This window comes from Osmerus mordax, chromosome 16 (genome assembly GCF_038355195.1).
Source record: "Osmerus mordax isolate fOsmMor3 chromosome 16, fOsmMor3.pri, whole genome shotgun sequence".
Lineage (NCBI taxonomy): Eukaryota > Metazoa > Chordata > Actinopteri > Osmeriformes > Osmeridae > Osmerus > Osmerus mordax.
In genome coordinates this window covers 4,969,372-4,988,672 of record NC_090065.1, presented here as the reverse complement: position 1 = coordinate 4,988,672, position 19,301 = coordinate 4,969,372, and the positions used below count along the sequence as shown (strand labels likewise).

The following is a 19,301-nucleotide window of genomic DNA, read 5'->3' as shown; positions in this document are numbered from 1 at the left end:
CTGTCTTCACCGATTTATCATTGCACACAAAGTGATAAAAGCAGTTAAGAAACATGTGCAGTAGGAGCACCATTACATTGTTGCAAAACCTGAACCACAAAAATCTACCTGTGTTGTATTTAACAGTATTGATGACTCCTTTCCTCTGAGATTCAGCACAATCCTAGAACAGTATTCAGGCCAGTAGGTGACTAAGGCAGTCACTGAAGCAGAATAACAATGCTGCCCTTTTTAAGGGGTTATTTCCTGCTTAAAATATTTCCTGCTCAATGTCTACACTTTGCTTCGTGTAAGTATTGGTTACAACACTTCAACCCCATGGATTGGTCAAATCAGCAGCTAATCAGGATTAGAGATGTTTTGTCATAACCTGGACCAATATCCATAATCCTCTATCTGCAAATGAATATCTCCAATGCATTTGCAAAGTGTGCACTGGCTAGTTCCTGCAAGGGGATGTGAACCTCAGACATTTGGTCATCAAACTCAAAGCCTTCAAGTAAGTACAAACAGATTTTAATTAGCCTCTCATATGGCAGTGGGTGACTGGCAGACTGGCATGTGATTGGTGGTTCTGTCACTGTCACAGGCCTGCCCTGACCAGGCCTGGCTGCAACAACCTTCTGTGTTAGGCTCCTACTCTGCCTGCCTGACTGTTATTACCCTGACTGCTACTAACCTGCCTGAAAGACTGACTTAGTGACTGTTACTAACCTGACTGAATGACTGTTCCTACCCAGCCTGAATGACTGACTGGCTGACTGCTACTGACATGCCTGGGTGACTGTTCCTACAGTGCCTCACACATGCTCAACAAAGCCGACTGATTGAGATTATACGTAATACGACTGTGTGGTCACATGAACTCAAGGTGAAGCATGGGTCAAGTGTCCTGCACTGTTCCAGAGCAGTAGAGAACAGCAGACCAAGAGAGTGACTCACAATGACTCTAGGAGGCTTTAAATAACCTTTCAGTTATTTAACACAAAGCTGAAAGTTAGCAGTTGAAGAACTACGCTTCAATGATGGAACAAAAACGTGAGCACAGAGCACGTCGAACTTGTTGGTGTTGATGGGATCAGTGTGGCATGAACCACATTAGCAGTTGCATTGTCTGTTAGCCATCTGGGGTGAAAACTAAGATGATCTAGTTTGAAAAGCCACATGCATTTCACACTAGACTGAGTGGCTGTATTTGCATCGTTGCACGCATTTGCCTCCAGTTTAGTCGACAATGTTCCACAGCTGCGGGGAGCTCAGCGCCTCTTGTCTGTCACAGCCCTCACCTGAGCCCGGCACAGACAAGCTCGACTTGACATGACTGATTTATATTGAACTTTTACGAGGTTGGTATTTGTCTCACGTCTTCCATCTAACGAGCAGAGCCATCCACTGCACAGGAGAGGCCAGGGTATGAACAGTAGGACTGTGATAAAGCCTGAAAGGAGAAGAGAGGTGTATTCTGACGTGTTGGTGTGAGGGTGGACAGGGTTCACCGTGGTTCACGCCTCCGACAGATCGCCTGACATCTGTTGTCCTGCAGTAAAGATGTTTACACATCAGCTTAGACGGCGGCTGTTTTGTGCGAGCCTTTCTGCTGGGTTAGACTGGAGGCCTGTCTACCCACGAGTCTTATTTTTGCAGCATTCCGACCATCTGTGTGTCAGTAATTTGGTTGGTACAAGCCAGCAAAAGGAGTGCAGTTAGATCAAGGGCTTGTCCGCTATCCATCATCCTGGCCTGGAGAAAATGACAGAATAAATGTGAAGTCATGATATGACAGATTAGAGAGAAAAGCAACATTCCATGAAGGTTCATCAAAAAACAAGTCAAAATGTGACACAACTTCCAAGACTATTCCTGGACACATCCTCCCCTTTGTTGACAACAGAAAACAATTTAGATGTCCAAGATAGAGGTGCATATTCAATTTGGATTGGAGTGTGTGTGTGACAAAAAACTGGCAGAAGAAAGAAAGGGAGACAGAGACACAGAGAGAGACAGAGAGAGACAGAGAGAGACAGAGAGAGAGACAGAGAGAGAGACAGAGAGAGACAGAGAGAGAGACAGAGAGAAAGTACGTTTCGGCCACTGATCTCACCTTGTTTCCATGGCGACAGCTACCTCTCTACCACCCACATGTCTCCGTCATGGCACGGAAGGGAGGACGCGAGAGGAAGGGGGAGGGAGGGAGTTGGGGGGAGGAAGGCAGGGTCAGGAAGGAGGGGAGAGTGGGGGAGGAAGGAGAGGAAGGAAGCTCTGGGGTTCTGTCTTTCCCCCTCCCTCTTCACTTCAATCACATGACTGCAATGGAGAACACTGTGTCACCACAACGCCCACCTGCAGAGCCTCTCTCCCCTCCCCTGGGAAAGGGCTCCCGGCTCACAGAAACACACACCCTGCCCCTTTCTCTGCAAAACCACTATAAATCAGTTAATAAACATTGACAGACAGCTACCACAACCTGGCTTGTATCTCGACCGAAAGTCATTGTTTGGTAAATGTATGATTCTTAAACAACATGCGTGAACACCAACGTTGGCTTGCACCTTGCTGACGCACCTTGCTGACGCACATGAAACCCAGCTATCTAGACCAGACACATCCCTGTTAGGTTGAGGTGTCAGGGGGTGAGGGGGTGAGGGGGTGAGGGGGAGCATCTAAAGGGTGGCTAAGTGGGTGGACACATTAAAGTGACGCTGATGCTGAGAGTCTAGTAGACATGCAGAATGAGTGACACATTTTTTCTGAACTACTGTAAGCTTATTGCCTAAACATGGATCTATATGTATATACACATACATACACCACAGAGATGGTAGTGTGCACTGTTGAAAGCTTCCATGACCAATGTACCAACAAGATTAAAAAACTTAATTATAAGAGGGCAACTGGCTCTCACTAATCTGTGTTTGAGAGCCTGCGCTGTGTGGTTCTACGAATCTGTTTACATAATGTTTATCGGCTGACCCGAATTGTGTTCCAAACTCGTTTCTGCAGCTCTTACTGATCTCTCAACTCCGCCGAATCTTAGAGGTCGCTCCAAGTATTTTTGATTTGCTTGATAAGATCTGAAAGTCTAATAATTCACCTCATAAATTCCCACTGACGGCAGGAATGTCAGAGTGTTTTAGATGAAGCTTGGCGGGAGCACGGGGGGGGGGGGGGGGGGGGGGCGGTCTCCAGGCAGCCAGGACGTTGGAGACGAGGCAGGGACGGGGATGGGTTTGGATTTACGAGCTGAGAAAACTTGCTCAGGCTGGGGGACTTTGTGGACGGCAGCCACCGGGATCCACGGACAGGTTTCTCTGATGTCGTCAGTCTGAACACATTTACACAGATTAGGCTGGGTGTGTGCATTGTAATCTTTGACACTGCGTGGGGAGGAATATGCAGATATGGAGAGTGTTTTTGTTACCGGACAAGGGGAGGGGGTGAGCGTTAGGAGGGGGGCAGGATGGGGGCAGCGTGGGGTTTGCGGTGGGGTTGGAGTCTGTGGTCTAACAGTCCTTTGTCTGAAGAAGTGTGCCTGAGTCTGGGATTAATGAAGTGAAAAGAAGTTTCCTCCCCTTGTCTTTCCCGCCCACACCCCCGGTCTGACCCTTGGTGGTGGGCGACAGATGGGGCTATCTCTGGCCAGAGCCCTGGGGACAGCTGTCCTTGGGGGCAGGGAGGAGGTCACAGGTCAATCATTCCACGTCAGAAAAAGACTCGGAAGAACAAACACACACGCATGCACACACACGCTTACACCATCACATTCAGTGAGACACCAACATACCCACCACACAGAAACTGACACACACGCATGCACACACACGCTTACACCATCACATTCAGTGAGACACCAACATACCCACCACACAGAAACTGACACACACTGAGTAAATCTCCAAACCCCTGTCCTAAAGTGCAACAAGTCCAGGCATGTTCCACAGCAAGAGGAAACAGGAAACAGCCGAGGGAAGGAAGGAGGGATGGACAGAGGGAGGGAGTGGGATTAACAACCCACGCTTCCTTGGCTGTCTGTGGGTCGTAAATCATCGTCTGCAAGGAGTGTGTGTCGAGTTGACAGATCCATCCTGTAATCCAGGATCCAGGCAGATCCTCGTCCTCTCCTCTAGTCAGGACTCGCCTGCCTGCCTGCCTGCCTGCCTGCCTGCCTGCCTGCCTGCCTGCCTGCCTGCCTGCCTGCCTTCCTGTCTGCCTGCCTGCCTGCCTGCCTGCCTGCCTGCCTGCCTGCCTGCCTGCGTGCCTGCCTGCCTGTCTGTCTGTCTGCCTGTCTGTCTGTCTGTCTGTCTGTCTGTCTGTCTGTCTGTCTGTCTGCCTGTCTGCCTGCGTGCCTGTCTGTCTGCCTGTCTGCCTGTCTGTCTGCCTGTCTGTCTGCCTGCCTGCCTGTCTGTCTGTCTGCCTGCCTGCCTGCCTGCCTGCCTGCCTGCCTGTCTGTCTGCCTGCTGGCTACACTGGTATCACTCCTGATCTACAAGATAAGGATCTTCTGTAGTTTGTCATCCTGAAGACAGAGAGCCCTTACCGACTTCCACTGGTGTGAGGTCAAGTTATCTGGAGCCATCAAGACATGTCTTTCATCTTTTATCGAACAGTCCAATTGACACATGTCCCTGTATTTGAGATGTACTGGATCATGTGAATATTTAGATATAGTGTAGAAGCACTTGAATCCCATCGTTATGAAGTTACTTTGTTGTGGTGATGATAAGAAAGAAACTTGAACCTTAGTTAAAGTTTACTCCTTAGCTGGGTTGCGCTGTAATCCATGTGTGTGTGTGCGTGTGTGTGTGCGTGTGTGTTCAACCGTGTTCCCCCTGTGTCAGCAGAGCTGCCAACAGTGAATAATAGAAGACACCAAGGCCTAGAGGCCCAGGAAGATCTTCTGGAGAAACACTCCACTGATGGATCAAGAAAACTAAATCTAACCCCCACCCAATCCTAAAGTTCATACTAACCACAGTGGAGTAAGTAAAGCTGACAATTAAGCATTCTATAGGGAATGTTCTATGCTTTAATTGACACAAAATCAATAGACTCGTAAACATGAATACATTACTCTAGCTAGAGACACAGACCATCTAATGGATGACGATTGATTAGTCTAGTGCACACCGAGAACCCTTCAGACCAGAGCAATCAATGCAGGTCACATAACATGAGCAGTGTGTTGGTGCATGCACGTGCTCCCCTGCGTGTGTGTGCATGTGTGCGTGCGTGCACGTGCATATGTACCCAGATGTCTGGTCTGTGGAATGCAGACACACACAGGTCCTATTGGGACATCAGGTGCTGAGAACACCTGTGGTCTCCAGACCCTGCTGACTCTGAGCTCCTTGTTCCACTGGCTCGTCTAACACAGACAAATGTGCTCATAGAACAGCCTGTTAGGCATTCCTCCCCTGACTCTCCCTGCCCAGCCAGCCGATAAGCTTGCCAGGCAGCCAGCCAGTAAGCAAGCTAGCCAGCCAGTCTGACAGACAATCAGCAAGTCAACCAGCCAGTCACCCAGCCAGCCAGCAAGTCAGCAAGCAAGTTAGCCGGTCAGACAGAAAGACAGACAGACAATTGGCCAGCCAGCCAGCTAGTCTATGAGCCAGTCAGACAGTCAGCCAACCAGCTAGCCAGTCAGACAATTTACCAGTCAGCAAGCGAGCTAACCAGCCATCCAGTCAGCCAAGCAGCCAGTGAGTCTGCCAGCCAGCCGGCCAGCCAGCCCTGGGGACAGGTGTAGACGTTGGCCGCACATATGTCACATAGCCTGGGTGACGATTTGAATAATTGCATTCAGTCAAATGAATGGAAGTCAGTGAGGCCCGTCCTGGTATTCAATAGCCTGGGTGACAGACGTGCAGACCGTCTTTGTGTAGCAGGGGCCCGGGGAGCCCAGGGGAGCCCAGGGGAGCCCAGGGGGGCCCAGGGGGGCCCAGTGGCCCTAACTCACTCATCTCTGAGGTTCAGGGTTTGGCAGCGACGACTGCAAGGTCGTGTGCCCCCGCTGTCGGAGGCAGCAGATGGGGATTGGACCCCTCTCTTCCTGCTTAAGTTCCAGAGTGTGTGTGTAGTGGGAGGGGCCCCACCTGCCAAGGGCCAAACAAAGCAGCGCTGTGACGTCACAAAGCCCAGAGCTGCAGCCTGCTGCCCTCCTAGAGGCCCCGGTCTCTTTTCTCTTTCTTCAACCTCTCTCTGTCGACCAGGGCGTAAAAACCGCCTTTAGAAGGCTTTTCTAAAAACACATACCAAGGGGTCATATGAATATGAAGTATTCACAGCTGCTGCTTATGCAGCTTCAAGGCAATCTCCTCCTCTCCAACGGCCTCTTTCCACCACCGCAGTAAACCAGCCAGTATTCGGCTTCATTAAATATACAGGGCATGTGGAGGTGGAGGTTGATTGTGTCTGTGTGTTGCCGCCTGTTTGTAGAGGTTCACTGGGGGAGTAATGGACCCAGGGCGATGAGGGGAACACAGGAAAGTACTTGAACTCCAGTTTGCTGTGAGCTCAGAGAAACCGAAGTGAAAGGCAGAGAACGTTCGGGGGAGAAAGAGAAAGAGAAAAGCAGAGTTGAACCTTATCTACACCCCACGTGAACTGTGCACTTGCTGATAGATAAACGATAAACATTCAGCCCGCATCATTCTGGCCTAATCAGTTTTATCTCTATTATCCAGTTTCTCTGCTGTATAAGGTTTTCTATTAACATCTTCTAAAGGTTGCGATTCCTTAATATCGTGTAATAAAAAATGTGGTTAAACATGAGAGGGGCCGCTGGTGGGGATGTCTCTGGTGGTGATGTTGTGGAGAGAGAGAGCTGGATGATGACATCACAGCGCTGTGTCACATCACTGTTTTGTATGCTGCTCTTGCTGCTGCAGAGGGACCCCTCTCTTCTCACTGCGTGTGTGTGTACGTGTGTGTGTGTGCATGTACTTGTGTGTGTGTGTGTGTGTGTGTGCCTTTGTGCATGCACGTGAGTGTGTTCTGTTTTCCACAACCTGGGGGATCTATATTCTCCACAGGACCACAGTCCCTGTGGAACCTGTTTTGCTCTCTTTCTCTCTCTCTCTCTCTCTCTCTCTCTCTCTCTCTCTCTCTCTCTCTCTCTCTCTCTCTCTCTCGCGCGGACACACGTGAATGTACGCGCACAAACGTTCTCCCGCTTTTTCTCTTCCTCCATCTACGCTCTGTCCCATCCTGATGATGACTGAATCTTCTCTCCATTCATGCCAGTCTGCTCTAATGGTCTCTGACCATCTCTGTCTCTCTTGATGCACTGCCTCCACGCCCCCTTTCTCCCTCCCTCCCTCGCCACCTCCCCCCCCTCCCTCCTTGTCTCTGTCCGTCCGTCTGTCTGGGAGCACTGGGACAAGGAGAGAGAGGGGAAGGAAACAGAGCGAGAGGAAGCAATTATAAGATTTGTGTGTAGCATCTTTGTGTACGCCTGAATCCAATTTATTCCACAGTGGAACAGCTCAGTCTGACAGAGTGGGCCAACCATCCTGATCAGAATGGTGAGGTAGGAATGACGTGAAATGAGGCCTAATTCTCTTACAGGTCGATTCCCAGTGTACACAGAGAGATGATGCGCTGCTCCAGGGCATGTATTGATCTCTGCTGTCTGACTCCTATTGATCCAAGCTACTGTATGGCTCCTGCAAGTAAAATAGAAGGGGAGGGAGAGAGAGGGAGATAGAGAGAGAGAGAGAGAGAGAGAGAGAGAGAGAGAGAGAGAGAGAGAGAGAGAGAGAGAGAGAGAGAGAGAGAGAGAGAGAGAGAGAGAGAGAGAGAGAGAGAGAGAGAGAGAGATTATTTAGTGTTTTTTGCTGTCTGTCTGGTTTTGTGGATTTTGCGGTCCTGGATTATTTGTCCCTGCTGTGCTAAACATTGTTGTTCATGAATGAATGTTGGAAGCCATGAGTCATTTGGTGATTTAGTTTTGGAGGCTCCAATTCATTTTTTGAAGTAATTGCAAGCCAGTGTGTCAATGTATATGTGTATTATACAGTATGGCTTAATGTGTTATAGTGATGCTCCTTGTGATGGCAGGTGTGTGAAATGGAAAAATGGGAGCAGAAGTTTTACAGGGTTTGGATTCTTAAGATACTTCTGTCATAGGCCTGTCCAAAACTCTGATGGCATCTGGTACTGGGTACCAAAACCTTCTTAACAATTTTCAAGGTGAACATTCATACTGAGTCTATCCCTGCAACCCTTCAAGAAATATTTCAACCAGTCAGCTGTGTTTATATAACCCAATCCTCCTGGGCTCTCAGGGAGAGATCAAGCCCCTATCAGTACATTCTAGAATTCCTCAAGCGAGTAAAAACAAATAATTCAGCCACTCCGAGACATCATAGAGTTATACCAGGAACGGAAGGTCAGTCAAGTGAGTTCACACATGTAGACCAGCGAGCCAAGACCTAACAAACTCATTGTGTTGTCTAGGTGAAGTTGAACCCTGAAGGAAAAAAAAAGTATTTTAGAATACTCACAACCTTGTTAGACTACAAACTCATACAAAAGTACAGTTGCATTTACAGTGGGTTACAGCATGTCTGAAGTGATGTTGACGTCACTGGAGGATTCTCCATCTGTAACGGGGCACTGTCGATGGCAGGTATTAGTTGCCGTGCTTACGCACTGGGCGCGCGTCACATTCAGAGCAGCTTAATTTCCGCCTGGCAAGAAGGCCACACACACACACACACAGCGGGTAACCAAGCAGAAGTTGTCAAGGCAACCAGATGATAATCTCAGAAGTTTTTTTTTTACGATGAAACACGGCAAGCACGCTTACATTTACATTTAGTCATTTAGCAGACGCTCTTATCCAGAGCGACTTACAGTAAGTACAGGGACATTCCCCCGAGGCAAGTAGGGTGAAGTGTCTTGCCCAAGGACACAACGTCATTAGGCACAGCCGGGAATCGTGTGTCGTTTGTTTAATGTATGCTCTGTTATACCACCTCCTTGCTTCTCCCAAAGCCAAAGTGGTGAGTCACCCATCAACCATCCCATCTTACATAACATCCTAACAAGATATCAAGCCCTAATTAGAACGCTCCATTGTAGAGAAACGCAGCAGGGGCTACCTGTGTCCTCCACATGCAAAATGCCTCAAGTGCCAGTCTGAATGCAAAACACAAATGTGCAAAACACATCAGAGGGGCCAAACACCGGCAAGCAAAGAAGTTCCCCAGATCCAAATGACAAAGGAAGATGTAGCACAAGGCCCGAGCACGAGTCACGTCAGCTGTGAGCCGTTCACGCCAGCGTGTCGGGGGCAGTCAGCCAGGAGACGAACACAGAAAGTATTGTTACTGCTTGAGAATGCAGCCCAGATCTGAGGGTCCTCACACCTGGGCCTGTAAAGCCAGCAGGGTGCATCCACAGGGGGGGACATGGGGGACATGGGGGACAGGGGGTAGAAGAGGCGTTTGTTTGTCCATCCTTTTCTTTTTCTACTCCTACGTCACTCTTTCTCATCCTACTCCACAAGATGTTTGTACCTTCAGTCCCTGGTCTGTGAAAGGAACCAAGCTCTCAGTGTTCACACACACACACTCACACACGAAGCAGGAGCCAGGGAAGGTTAAGACAACTCTCCCAGATGGATAAAAATATGAGTTGACGCCTTGTGGTGACTCACACACTGCCATGCAGCGGCCTGATTATAGGTTGAGATGTTTCCCATGGCAACGCATCCTGGTCTGAGTGTAGGACAGCATCACCCCTGTGTTTAGGGGTGTGTCTGTGTTGAGCAGGGGGATGGCACGACCCAGCTGGATCTTAATTGCAGAGCCACCATTGACGCCTGCCTTAGAGAACATTGCTCCCAAAGTGAGTCACACTGACACTTCCGATTTATTCCCCGAGCAGTTGCGTACTGTAACGGTGTGGTCTCCTAAAAGTAATATGTGTAGAGGAAGAGGAAAGTTAGTCGCTGCGGAAACGGTGACGAGGAGCGAGTTCTCTCACATCATTCACACATTCTGACAATGGAAACGACTCTGTGTCCTCGTCCAAGTCGTATTGGGCATTCTTTAATCTTACCAACGTGTGAAAGGTTTGACAAGCGGTGAGCTATTTGCAGTTAGAGACATCACACAGCTGTGGACAATGCAACACTGTGTCTGCAGTGGCTTCTGGAACGCCATCGCAAACAAGACACTCCTTAAACTGACCGGTGACAAACGCATTCCCGCATTCGTCAGTGTGTGCTCGTGTGTCTGTGTGCGTAGGTGTGTGAGGGAGAACGTGTTTGTGTGAGCGTATGTATACTTGACACAGCTCGGTGAGTGTGTGACCAGAAAGCAAACGAGAATCCTTCTCTGCAGGAACGACTTCTAACGACCTTGGGTGTGAGCTCCCTGTCTAGTCATCAGCTAACACTGCTCCCATTGCGCTGCGCTGTGATTAAACAAGGCACTCACATCCTACCATAACAAGTATCCTATATGCAGAGTGGGGGAGATCATTAAAGGCAGAGCCCTTTGATGATAAATTACAGCGTGATGACCACATGAACATATCAAAGGCGTATCTGATTGGTTCCCTGGACTGATGAATAACTAGATAAGAAAGGGTTGTGATAAACTCATATCAAATGTTGTCATGCCTGAGGCTGAATAACAATCCAATAAAAAAAGAGCAAGAGTTCAGAGCATTGAAGTTGTGTTCATTTGGGCAGTTTAGCTGACCAAAGAGCTTGCGTTTGAGGGTGTCTATCTAAATGTAATATCCGCTCAAGACTAAAGGATGTGACAGCTTTACTTTTAGACCTGTGAGTTCTCACATCCCTAATATAGATACTGTAAACACACTTTCTTTTACTTACTTGTTTTAACTCGACACATACAGAGTGCCTTATCGTTTTAGAAGTAAACACAACAAATACACCAATAAAATCCCCAAGGTGCAAAGTTTCCAGACAATAAAGGCAGTAAATACCAAATGTATCTGCCCTCACATGAAATACTCCTACAAACAGACTTTTGTTATGTCAGTAAACAGTTTCGGTCATGACGGCGTCAGAAGATAAGAAGAATTTTGATTGTGAGAATTGTTTTGATTTCCCCCACGAAAGTCCTTTGGCTATGCTAATGACATGTGCCTGTCTTAAGATCGCTGGCTCTGGTGCGATAATGGTTACTGTGATGGCAGGTACACTTCTCAAAGGGGGACCACACAAAGTCCCAGTGTGGTAGAAGGCAGGCCGGGGACAGCCCCAGGCTGAAATGTGGAGACAATTGAAATGGCTGGAAGACATCACGGAGATACCCGCATGGGGGAGGGGTGGTTGACTGAGTGGGTATTTCTGCTGATTCAGTACTGCATTGTTGTCCTGCTCCCACACTCTATTCTTCTCATTGACAAAGGTCTGTTATGCCTAAACTAGAGCGTGGTTTTTATGGCACCTATTTTTCAAGTTTCCCTATATCAATAAAGTTACTGAAAGTATGATCTTGTGAAACCGAAACCAAAGCATCTTTTTCTAAAACCAAACTTTTCTGTACTTGAGAAATACCAGCGAAACACACGCACCACATTGTAAAACGGAAACGTTTAACAGTTACATGGAATTTGTGCCTTCTACCAAACATTAAAATCGACTTCAGCTTTGATGTCTCCATTGGTGCAGTTGTACACAGACACACATTCGTTGAGCGGTGGAGTGTTGTTGACTAAATCGGATGGTAATCATTGGACCCTATCAAGCTTTCTACATGAGGTATTAGTATACCTTCTGCTCTGAGCAAAGCTTACAGCAGTTAACCCTCACATTCCCCTCATTGTCTTTTATGGTTTTGGCTTGTGTCTCTGGCAGATGGGGGGACCATTCATACAGATGTTCCTTTATTTCATAAAAAATGAAAAAATCACAAGGTACAACGTGCAGTCTCCATTTTCTTTAAGTACCAATTGTAAGGGGAAATACCAGGGAGGAACTCCCCTAACAATAAATCAAACAACTTTCCTTTTATCGTTCCAAAAATAAACTTTAAACACAAATAAATCTGCCTGTTTCATCAGAGCCAAAGCTAGAATCCAAGGCCAGACACATAGTTGTAACATGAACTCTTCATCTAGCCTGAACTTTGCACATCTGTGGGCTTGGAGTCTGTCCGAATGATTAAAGTCCCTTGAGTGTGGGAATTCCCCCTTATCTGTCTTGTCTGGAATCTCTCTCTCTCTCTCTCTCTCTCTCTCTCTCCTCTCTCTCTCTCTCTCTCTGCTCTCTCGTCTCTCTCTCTCTCTCTCTCTCTCTCTCTCTTTCTCTCGTCTCTCTCTCTCTCCTCTCTCTCTCTCTCTCTCTCTCATCTCTCGTCTCTCTCTCTCTCTTTCTCTCTCTCTCTCTCTCTCTCTCTCTCTCTCTCTCTTCTCCTCTCTCTCTCTCTCGCTCTCTCCCCTCTCTTTTTCTTTCTCCCGCTCCCTCTGTTTTCTGTGGGGATGAAGTGAGAGGAAGATTCAAATTAAAATACATAATGACTAAAAATGAAAATCTTATTTTTATTACTGCCCGTGCGGGCCGTAGATCCTTCACACTCCATTACCCCACACTGCACTGCTTCTTAATCTGGATTTGGAACCCGTTGCCACTTGGTGAGAGATCTCACTGAAATCACTAAAGGGCCTACAAATCTACAATTGAAACAGCATCATGGGGATTTCCAATGAGCTCCACTGAAAACACAAATCATGTCATTCTGATGTTGAAGACATGCCTCAAAGACAAACCCTAACCAGCTCCGATTTTGAGTCTCACAGCTTTTACCTACAGCAGAGCTGTGTGCTCTGTCTGGTTGTCCTAATATCAGTTTAAGTATTCTGGTCATGTCTGTGTGTGCGTCACTGTGATGCATGCTGTCCAGATGGTAAATGACACCAACACTGGGAGAAAAAGTTAAGAATGTAATTAATAATGCAGAGATGAGAAAAACCAAACAAAGGCCCAGCTCGTGTTGCTGTAAAGTATGCACAATAACTATTTATAGTGTTGAATAAGTTACCTGAACCATTGTGGTAATGACGCAGCCTCGCATGGAGATCGATGGCGCTCATTTTACATCCTGTTTACCGCAGGTGCACAGGAAGTGCATGGCTGATGCCAAATAAAGTTGCACAAAAGAGACGTGTGCGCATCTGGTGAGGAACTTTCCATCTTCCTCTTCAACTGCTTTATTTTACTGGCAGTTGGATCATGTCACGGTTAGATGAGGAAAGATGCGGAGATATAAACATATCTGACAAGAGCTACAAAACTGTTTATCCTCTGTTGACTCTTAAAGTATAATGATAAGTTAAAATGTCTCTGAACATTTTGTTTACAATAGCAAGTCCACACAGTCCATTCTTTCTCTGGCAATGTACTGCATTTGTTTTGTCATAAACCAGCAAGGGAAATTGAATGTTTTCCCCAAATTTACCCACTTGAGAATTTATAAAGTTTTAATCTATCCATCCATCTATCCATCCATCCATCCATCCATCCATCTATCCAGCCAGTCAGTCAGTCAGTCAGTCAACCAGTCAGCCAGTCAGCCAGTCAGCCATCTATCTAAGTTTTGACAAAGAAAGTCCACACCCTTGAATCCTGGGGAGACACCTTGGGTGAGACAGGGATCTAATCCTCCTAATGGGTTTGGCAGATAGAAGTCCTGCTGACACATCAGAACAGGCTGGAAACAGAGCCGTGCAACTGGGGAGGGGGGATGTGGTGAAGAAACACACTTTACACAAAGTCCCAGCAAGGTCTTCAAATAAGCCCCGGCTGGTTCCCAATATCACTTCAAATGTCATAATTTGACTGTAAGATGAAGAACCGTTGACATGTTTTGAGACAAAGTGCGATTGGTTACCTAAGATAATTTATTATAATGCACTTTTTTAGTAATCATAAGAGTTTAGATAGAAAATGTCTATTGTTCGGCAAGCAGCTGAAAACACTAATAATGCACAGTAGTAGAGTCGGTCAGTAAGAGAGAGTGATCATGTGAATAATCAACAATGTGATGAATACACAGACCATTTTACTGTGTCTTGAATGGGGTCTTTCTTTGAGAATGGTCAACTTACAAGACTCGTTTTCTTGTTGTGACGTATGAATAAGGTCATTCAGTTCCACTCTCACATGATCGAGTTCATGACTCAAGACATCCATGTCTAAAAAAACAGGGTTCCTATCCATTAGATACAGCTGTGCATGTCCAGACCTTCTATGTATCAGTATACTGGAACAAGTAAAGCAGCATTCCACACACTTAGTCGGACCTAACAATGACATCAATCATCAGTCCTTGCTCAGAATAAACATTTCCCCTGCTCAGTTCTTGTAGATCCAGTCCATATATGTCTCAAACTAGAGATATGACTCAACCACTCCAAAGCTTGGAAACCTTGTCGCCCACACATCCAGAATGCAGTGTTATTATCCAACACATGGGCTGGTGGGCTTGTAACGACCGGACCAGCCAGCCAGCCAAGCTGCCAGCCAGCCATCCAGCCATCCAGTCAGCCATCCAGCCAGCCAGCCAGCCAGCCATCCAGCCATCCAGCCATCCAGCCATCCAGCCAGCCAGCCAGCCAGCCAGCCATCCAGCCAGTCACCTCCGACACAGTGCTTGTCTTTGTAGGGCTTTATCCAGAGCATCACAATGGCCCACACTATCAGGCTGTGGGCTCACACAGCCTCCTTTGCAAGGCCACTGAGGAGCACATCAGTTAATAATTAGGGTAAACTCTCCCACAGCCTAAATAATCAGGATTGGTGGCAGCTTCCAGATGTTCCACTTCCTGCTGTGATGGGTCTCAGACACTTCACTTAGTAGAACCACCAGGAAGGAAGGGAGACGTTATCTGGGAATGAAAAGACATGAAACACAATACAACCCAAACAGAACTAAACAGATCAATATCAGACGACACCAAACCGTCCTAGTTTCTTGACGTACAGGAACACAACCTGGATGTTTATGAATCTTGCTCCACAGAGTCTCTCTAAATTAGTATTCGCCAAGTGACTAAAACGTAACACTATGTCAGAGAGGCGGGGGCGAGGTTTTCCTTTGTGCTACATAATGAGAAACAGAGGGAACTTATAAAAGAAAACACACTTCCTGCACTACAGACTTCCTGTTTGACTTTCTCCTGGGGGATTCATTGCTCACAAGCCACCGGTTATCTTTAAGTTCCTGGCACATGAGTGACATCACACACCGACTCCCAGATGGAGGAGAAACCTCAGCCTAAATCACGAGCTGGAGCGTCCAGGCAGGCTGTTCCAAGAGAGCAGAGGAGAGGAGAGTTGGATTTCAACAGTGACCTCCTTAAGGATGTGACACAGACAGTGGGAAATGACGCTGTTCCTGGAGGAAACACAGCTGAGTTCAGAGACAAGTCATCGTGTCAAACAGCTCACAATGAAACTCTTAACCAATACCTGTAGACTCCTCCCCAAGAAAAGATAAGAGTGGGGTGTGGCTAACAGAGATTTGATTATAAATTAATCTATTATATCTTGAACTAAGAACACATATGTGGCTGTAGTGCGCAAGTCTTCAATTAACTTTGCATGTAACATTCATATTGTCCCCCCAAAGTGAGGCATGATGAAACAAAAGCAACGTGTATATGAGATCAAAAGAGATGACATGAAGGTCTGTATAATACCAATTCTGCTTCCTCCTCAGGGCTCCTGGGAAATGATGTCTGTTTTTAAAACAAAGCCATTCCTTTCTTCCTTTCTTCCCAAGATGAAAACAACATGGTGGTGTGGGTGTGTGAGTGTGTGGTGTGTGTGTGAGGGGGAGGGGGAGGGGGGGGGGTGATGAAAGGGAAAGAGACAAGATGGCTTTGAAAAGCAGATCCTAATGACAAGCGTCCCAGATGTAAAAACGTGAGTCGACTGCACCCGTGACAAAAATAGAAGAGCCGAGATGAGCACAGACCTAAAGATCCTTCAGCTTACTGCAGAAAGGTCAGAAACGAGAGCGCGGGGGGGGGGGGGGGGGGGATTTAAAACCACTGATACAAAATGTGTCTCTGACTCTGTACCGTCAGTCAGTCTGTGACTTGTGTGGCCCACACAGCTTTTAGTACCAGATCTTCAGTCCTAGAATGATCGTCTGCTCGTGAAATCGGCAGCTTTTACGTGTTAGAATCATGTGCGCGTTTCACCAGCCAGCTGTGTTCATTAGCAAACACCTTGTCAAACGGTCTTCATTTACTCTTTTGACAGATATCACCAAACAACAAACATGATACAGGTTTTTCGAAGGCTTCAGCAGCTGAGTAAACATGATCTTATCATTCAAAGTTTGGTAAACAACCCATTCAAACAGCTGACCCTAATCAGCCCCTACACTCACACACACACACATGCCCAGGCATGTCAAGGTTATGGTGCTCTGACCATCACACCGTAGTGACAGAAAACTCTGGTCAGATGGTAAATAGACAGGGAACAGTAACTCTGCAGATAAGCGTTTGACAGCACTCAGAAGACCCCATGTGTATTGAGAGGCAGCAATTGCTAAACTAGCTTGGTACTTGGAAGATAGCATCTCTAATTAGAGTAGAGGAGCGAGAGAGACTGTGTTCACTCCAGCTCCACTACCCTTAATTCTTTCTTTAGCCTAGCCTATTGGTCCAGATCTTTGGTAGTGATGGGCCTACAGTAAATTCCCACATTACGACCAAACCCCCTTGGATCTAGACAGAGGCCTTATAGCAGAAGCCAAGTTCACTGGTGCAGAACGCAAGACTGCTCAGCTTGGCGGAGGGAAAACGTCTCTTCACCATGACAACAGCTGAGGACATGGCCCTGTGCCAGATCCGTCTCAACCTGGAAGAGAGAAAAAGAGAAAGGGAGAGAGAGAGAGAGTAAGAGACAGAGAGCGTAAGAGAGAGAGAGAGAGAGAGAGAGAGAGAGAGAGAGAGAGAGAGAGAGAGAGAGAGAGAGAGAGAGAGAGAGAGAGAGAGAGAGAGAGAGAGATTGCTGTGTTTCAGCCCATTGTATTTGCTGACCCACATCACTGATTCTTGTGGACAATAATTTACCGTAGATGCCTGCCTGCCTGCCTGCCTGGCTGCCTGGCTACTCACTGAGCAACACACCCTGTATAAAACAACCCTGATTGTGAGACTTCACCTTCACATATTGAGAAGGAAGTTTGGAACTTGCTCTGCAGGTTCATACGTTCACTCGAAGGCTTTACAATCACTAACAGCACTCACAGGGGATTTTAAAAGGTATGTTTTAAGAGGAGTGTGCTAGCCTTTGATCATTTGTTGGGCGTGCTAAGCATTTGTATGCTGTGTAAATATTGCTGCTTTTACAGTGTTCATGGTATGCCAAATACTCAGTTGAAGTCAAAGAGCATCAGGAGGGTGATGGTGCAGAGTAGCATGTGTACCACAGACAACTGAATAACTTGTTAAATATTTTTTTATTACTTATAGATGTCGTTCTTTCCTATCATGTGAAATGGATTCCTGTCATGTATCTTTTCGGTTTTTGTGCATTGATTCACATCTCACATTTGCCTACGACCTGACAGAAAATGCTTTGACCAGTAACTATTTGCACAGAGTCGTCACTGAACATGAAGATATTTTAGCACAGATATTTTCCTTAGGGGCTCTTTATGTAAATAAACTGGCAGTAAAGAAGAGCAATTTGAAACATAAAGAGACATATATAAATATATAAATCTTGGTCTTCAGTTTCTATTCGATATTTAGCTGTAGAAGTAAAAGACTATCAGCTTGAACTATCACCTTATACATAGTGTATGTTTGATGTTCCAGGTTGGTTCTGCCATGTCCAACCAGCAGCCAGCTCTCTCTCAGGAGGTCCTGGCCCAGTTCAACCAGACCACAGAATCCTGGGGCTCACCCCGGAGACGCCAAGGGTCTATTTCAACCCTCCGCAGCTCCCAGTCCCAGCCCAGGGACAGGAAGGGTCCTTGCCACCTTCCAATGCCCCTCAGAGCTCACCCTGGGGGGGTTGGTGGTAGTGGAACCCCCAGGGGCTCCAACGTGAGCAACCCCAATTCCCCCTTCTTCCGGCGGGAGTCTGGGGCCCTGAGCAAGAGGTTCTCCTTTGGCTGGCTGCAGGGAGGACGGTCCAGTTTCTCTGGGTTGACTCTTCATCAGTACCCAGCTGTGCAGGAGGAGGTGAAGCTGGAGAGCACCTACCGGACCGGGCCTGATCAGGACAGCCGTTTCAAGGCAGCTCCCATTCAGAACCTCCTCCAGGCTACACTGGATAGCTACATGGAAGGGGTCTGCTACAGCCCAACCGCTGGCAGCCATCTTGGGCAGGTGTTGGCAGAGATGTTGAGGGGTAAGGTAAAGGAGGTCTGCCCACCACGCTACAAGATCGTTTGTCAAGTGGTGATCGGTCAGAACGGGAACCATGGCGTCCGAGTGGTCAGTCGCTGCTTGTGGGACCCCTTGCTGGACGACTTTGCGGTTGCCACATTCCAGAATGCCTCCCTCTTCGTTCTGGCAATAGTTCATGGGGTTTATCGTGAGTGAACACGGTTTGGATGGAGTGAAGATGGGTACAAATGATTTGGTAACAGTTAGCGGTGGGTAGCATCAACTCTACATGCATGATAGATCATAGGGAAACCGTGTGGCATTTTGTCATAGGTTCAGTGAATGGTGGTAAAAGCTAGCTCCTGATCAAGGATCGTTTAGGCAATTAGTTTATGCAGCCATACTTAACATTTTAGTAAAATGTTACCACTTCTATGTTGTCTGGCAAGCCGATATGACTTTTGCATTCATTTGTCAGTTTATGTATTGCTAAAGAGGTTTTGTTGTACATGCTTGGCCAATGTCTGAAGGTGTGGAGTATGACAGTTATGATTGACAGGAATTTAGTGACAGACGAGATCATTTCCATAAACTTTATTCTACTCCCATTCTCCCAAATACAGTACATAAAAAGTGATCATATTGAACATCTCCTGTGTCAAGACCATAATATTAAACATTTACAATAAATAAAAAAATGTATAAATAAAAAATAAATAAACACGTGACAAAATAAAGATTTTCTCAAATAGCAGATGGCTTTCACAATGTTGGATTTCTCAAACACAACAATACCTGTATGTGTGTTTTATAATACTTGCATTCAGCATCACAGTTTTAAGGACACAAGTCTGGGCAGAAAAAGTAATGTAAACCAATGAGGGATTACAGTACAGTGAAGCATATGTTGACAGAACAGGCTATAATACCATTTCACCAAAAGATTAACAAGGTAGTGAGACTGTAGT

At 46.8% G+C, this 19,301-nt stretch overlaps 1 protein-coding gene across 1 annotated transcript; it reads left to right on the top strand.

The window, feature by feature from the left end:
* The first annotated feature begins 417 nt into the window (after nucleotides 1–417).
* Nucleotides 418–18,899, top strand: LOC136959251 (dynein light chain Tctex-type 5-A). Its single transcript, XM_067253524.1, has 2 exons — nucleotides 418–499; nucleotides 17,818–18,899. The coding sequence occupies exon 2, from the start codon at nucleotides 17,830–17,832 to the stop codon at nucleotides 18,547–18,549; it is 720 nt and encodes a 239-aa protein (XP_067109625.1). The 5' UTR covers nucleotides 418–499; nucleotides 17,818–17,829; the 3' UTR covers nucleotides 18,550–18,899.
* Nucleotides 18,900–19,301: the final 402 nt, after the last annotated feature.

Coding starts and splice junctions, on each gene's coding strand:
- LOC136959251 (XM_067253524.1), top strand. CDS start 17,830: ATGTCCAACCAGCAGCCAGCTCTCTCTCAGGAGGTCCTGGCCCAGTTC.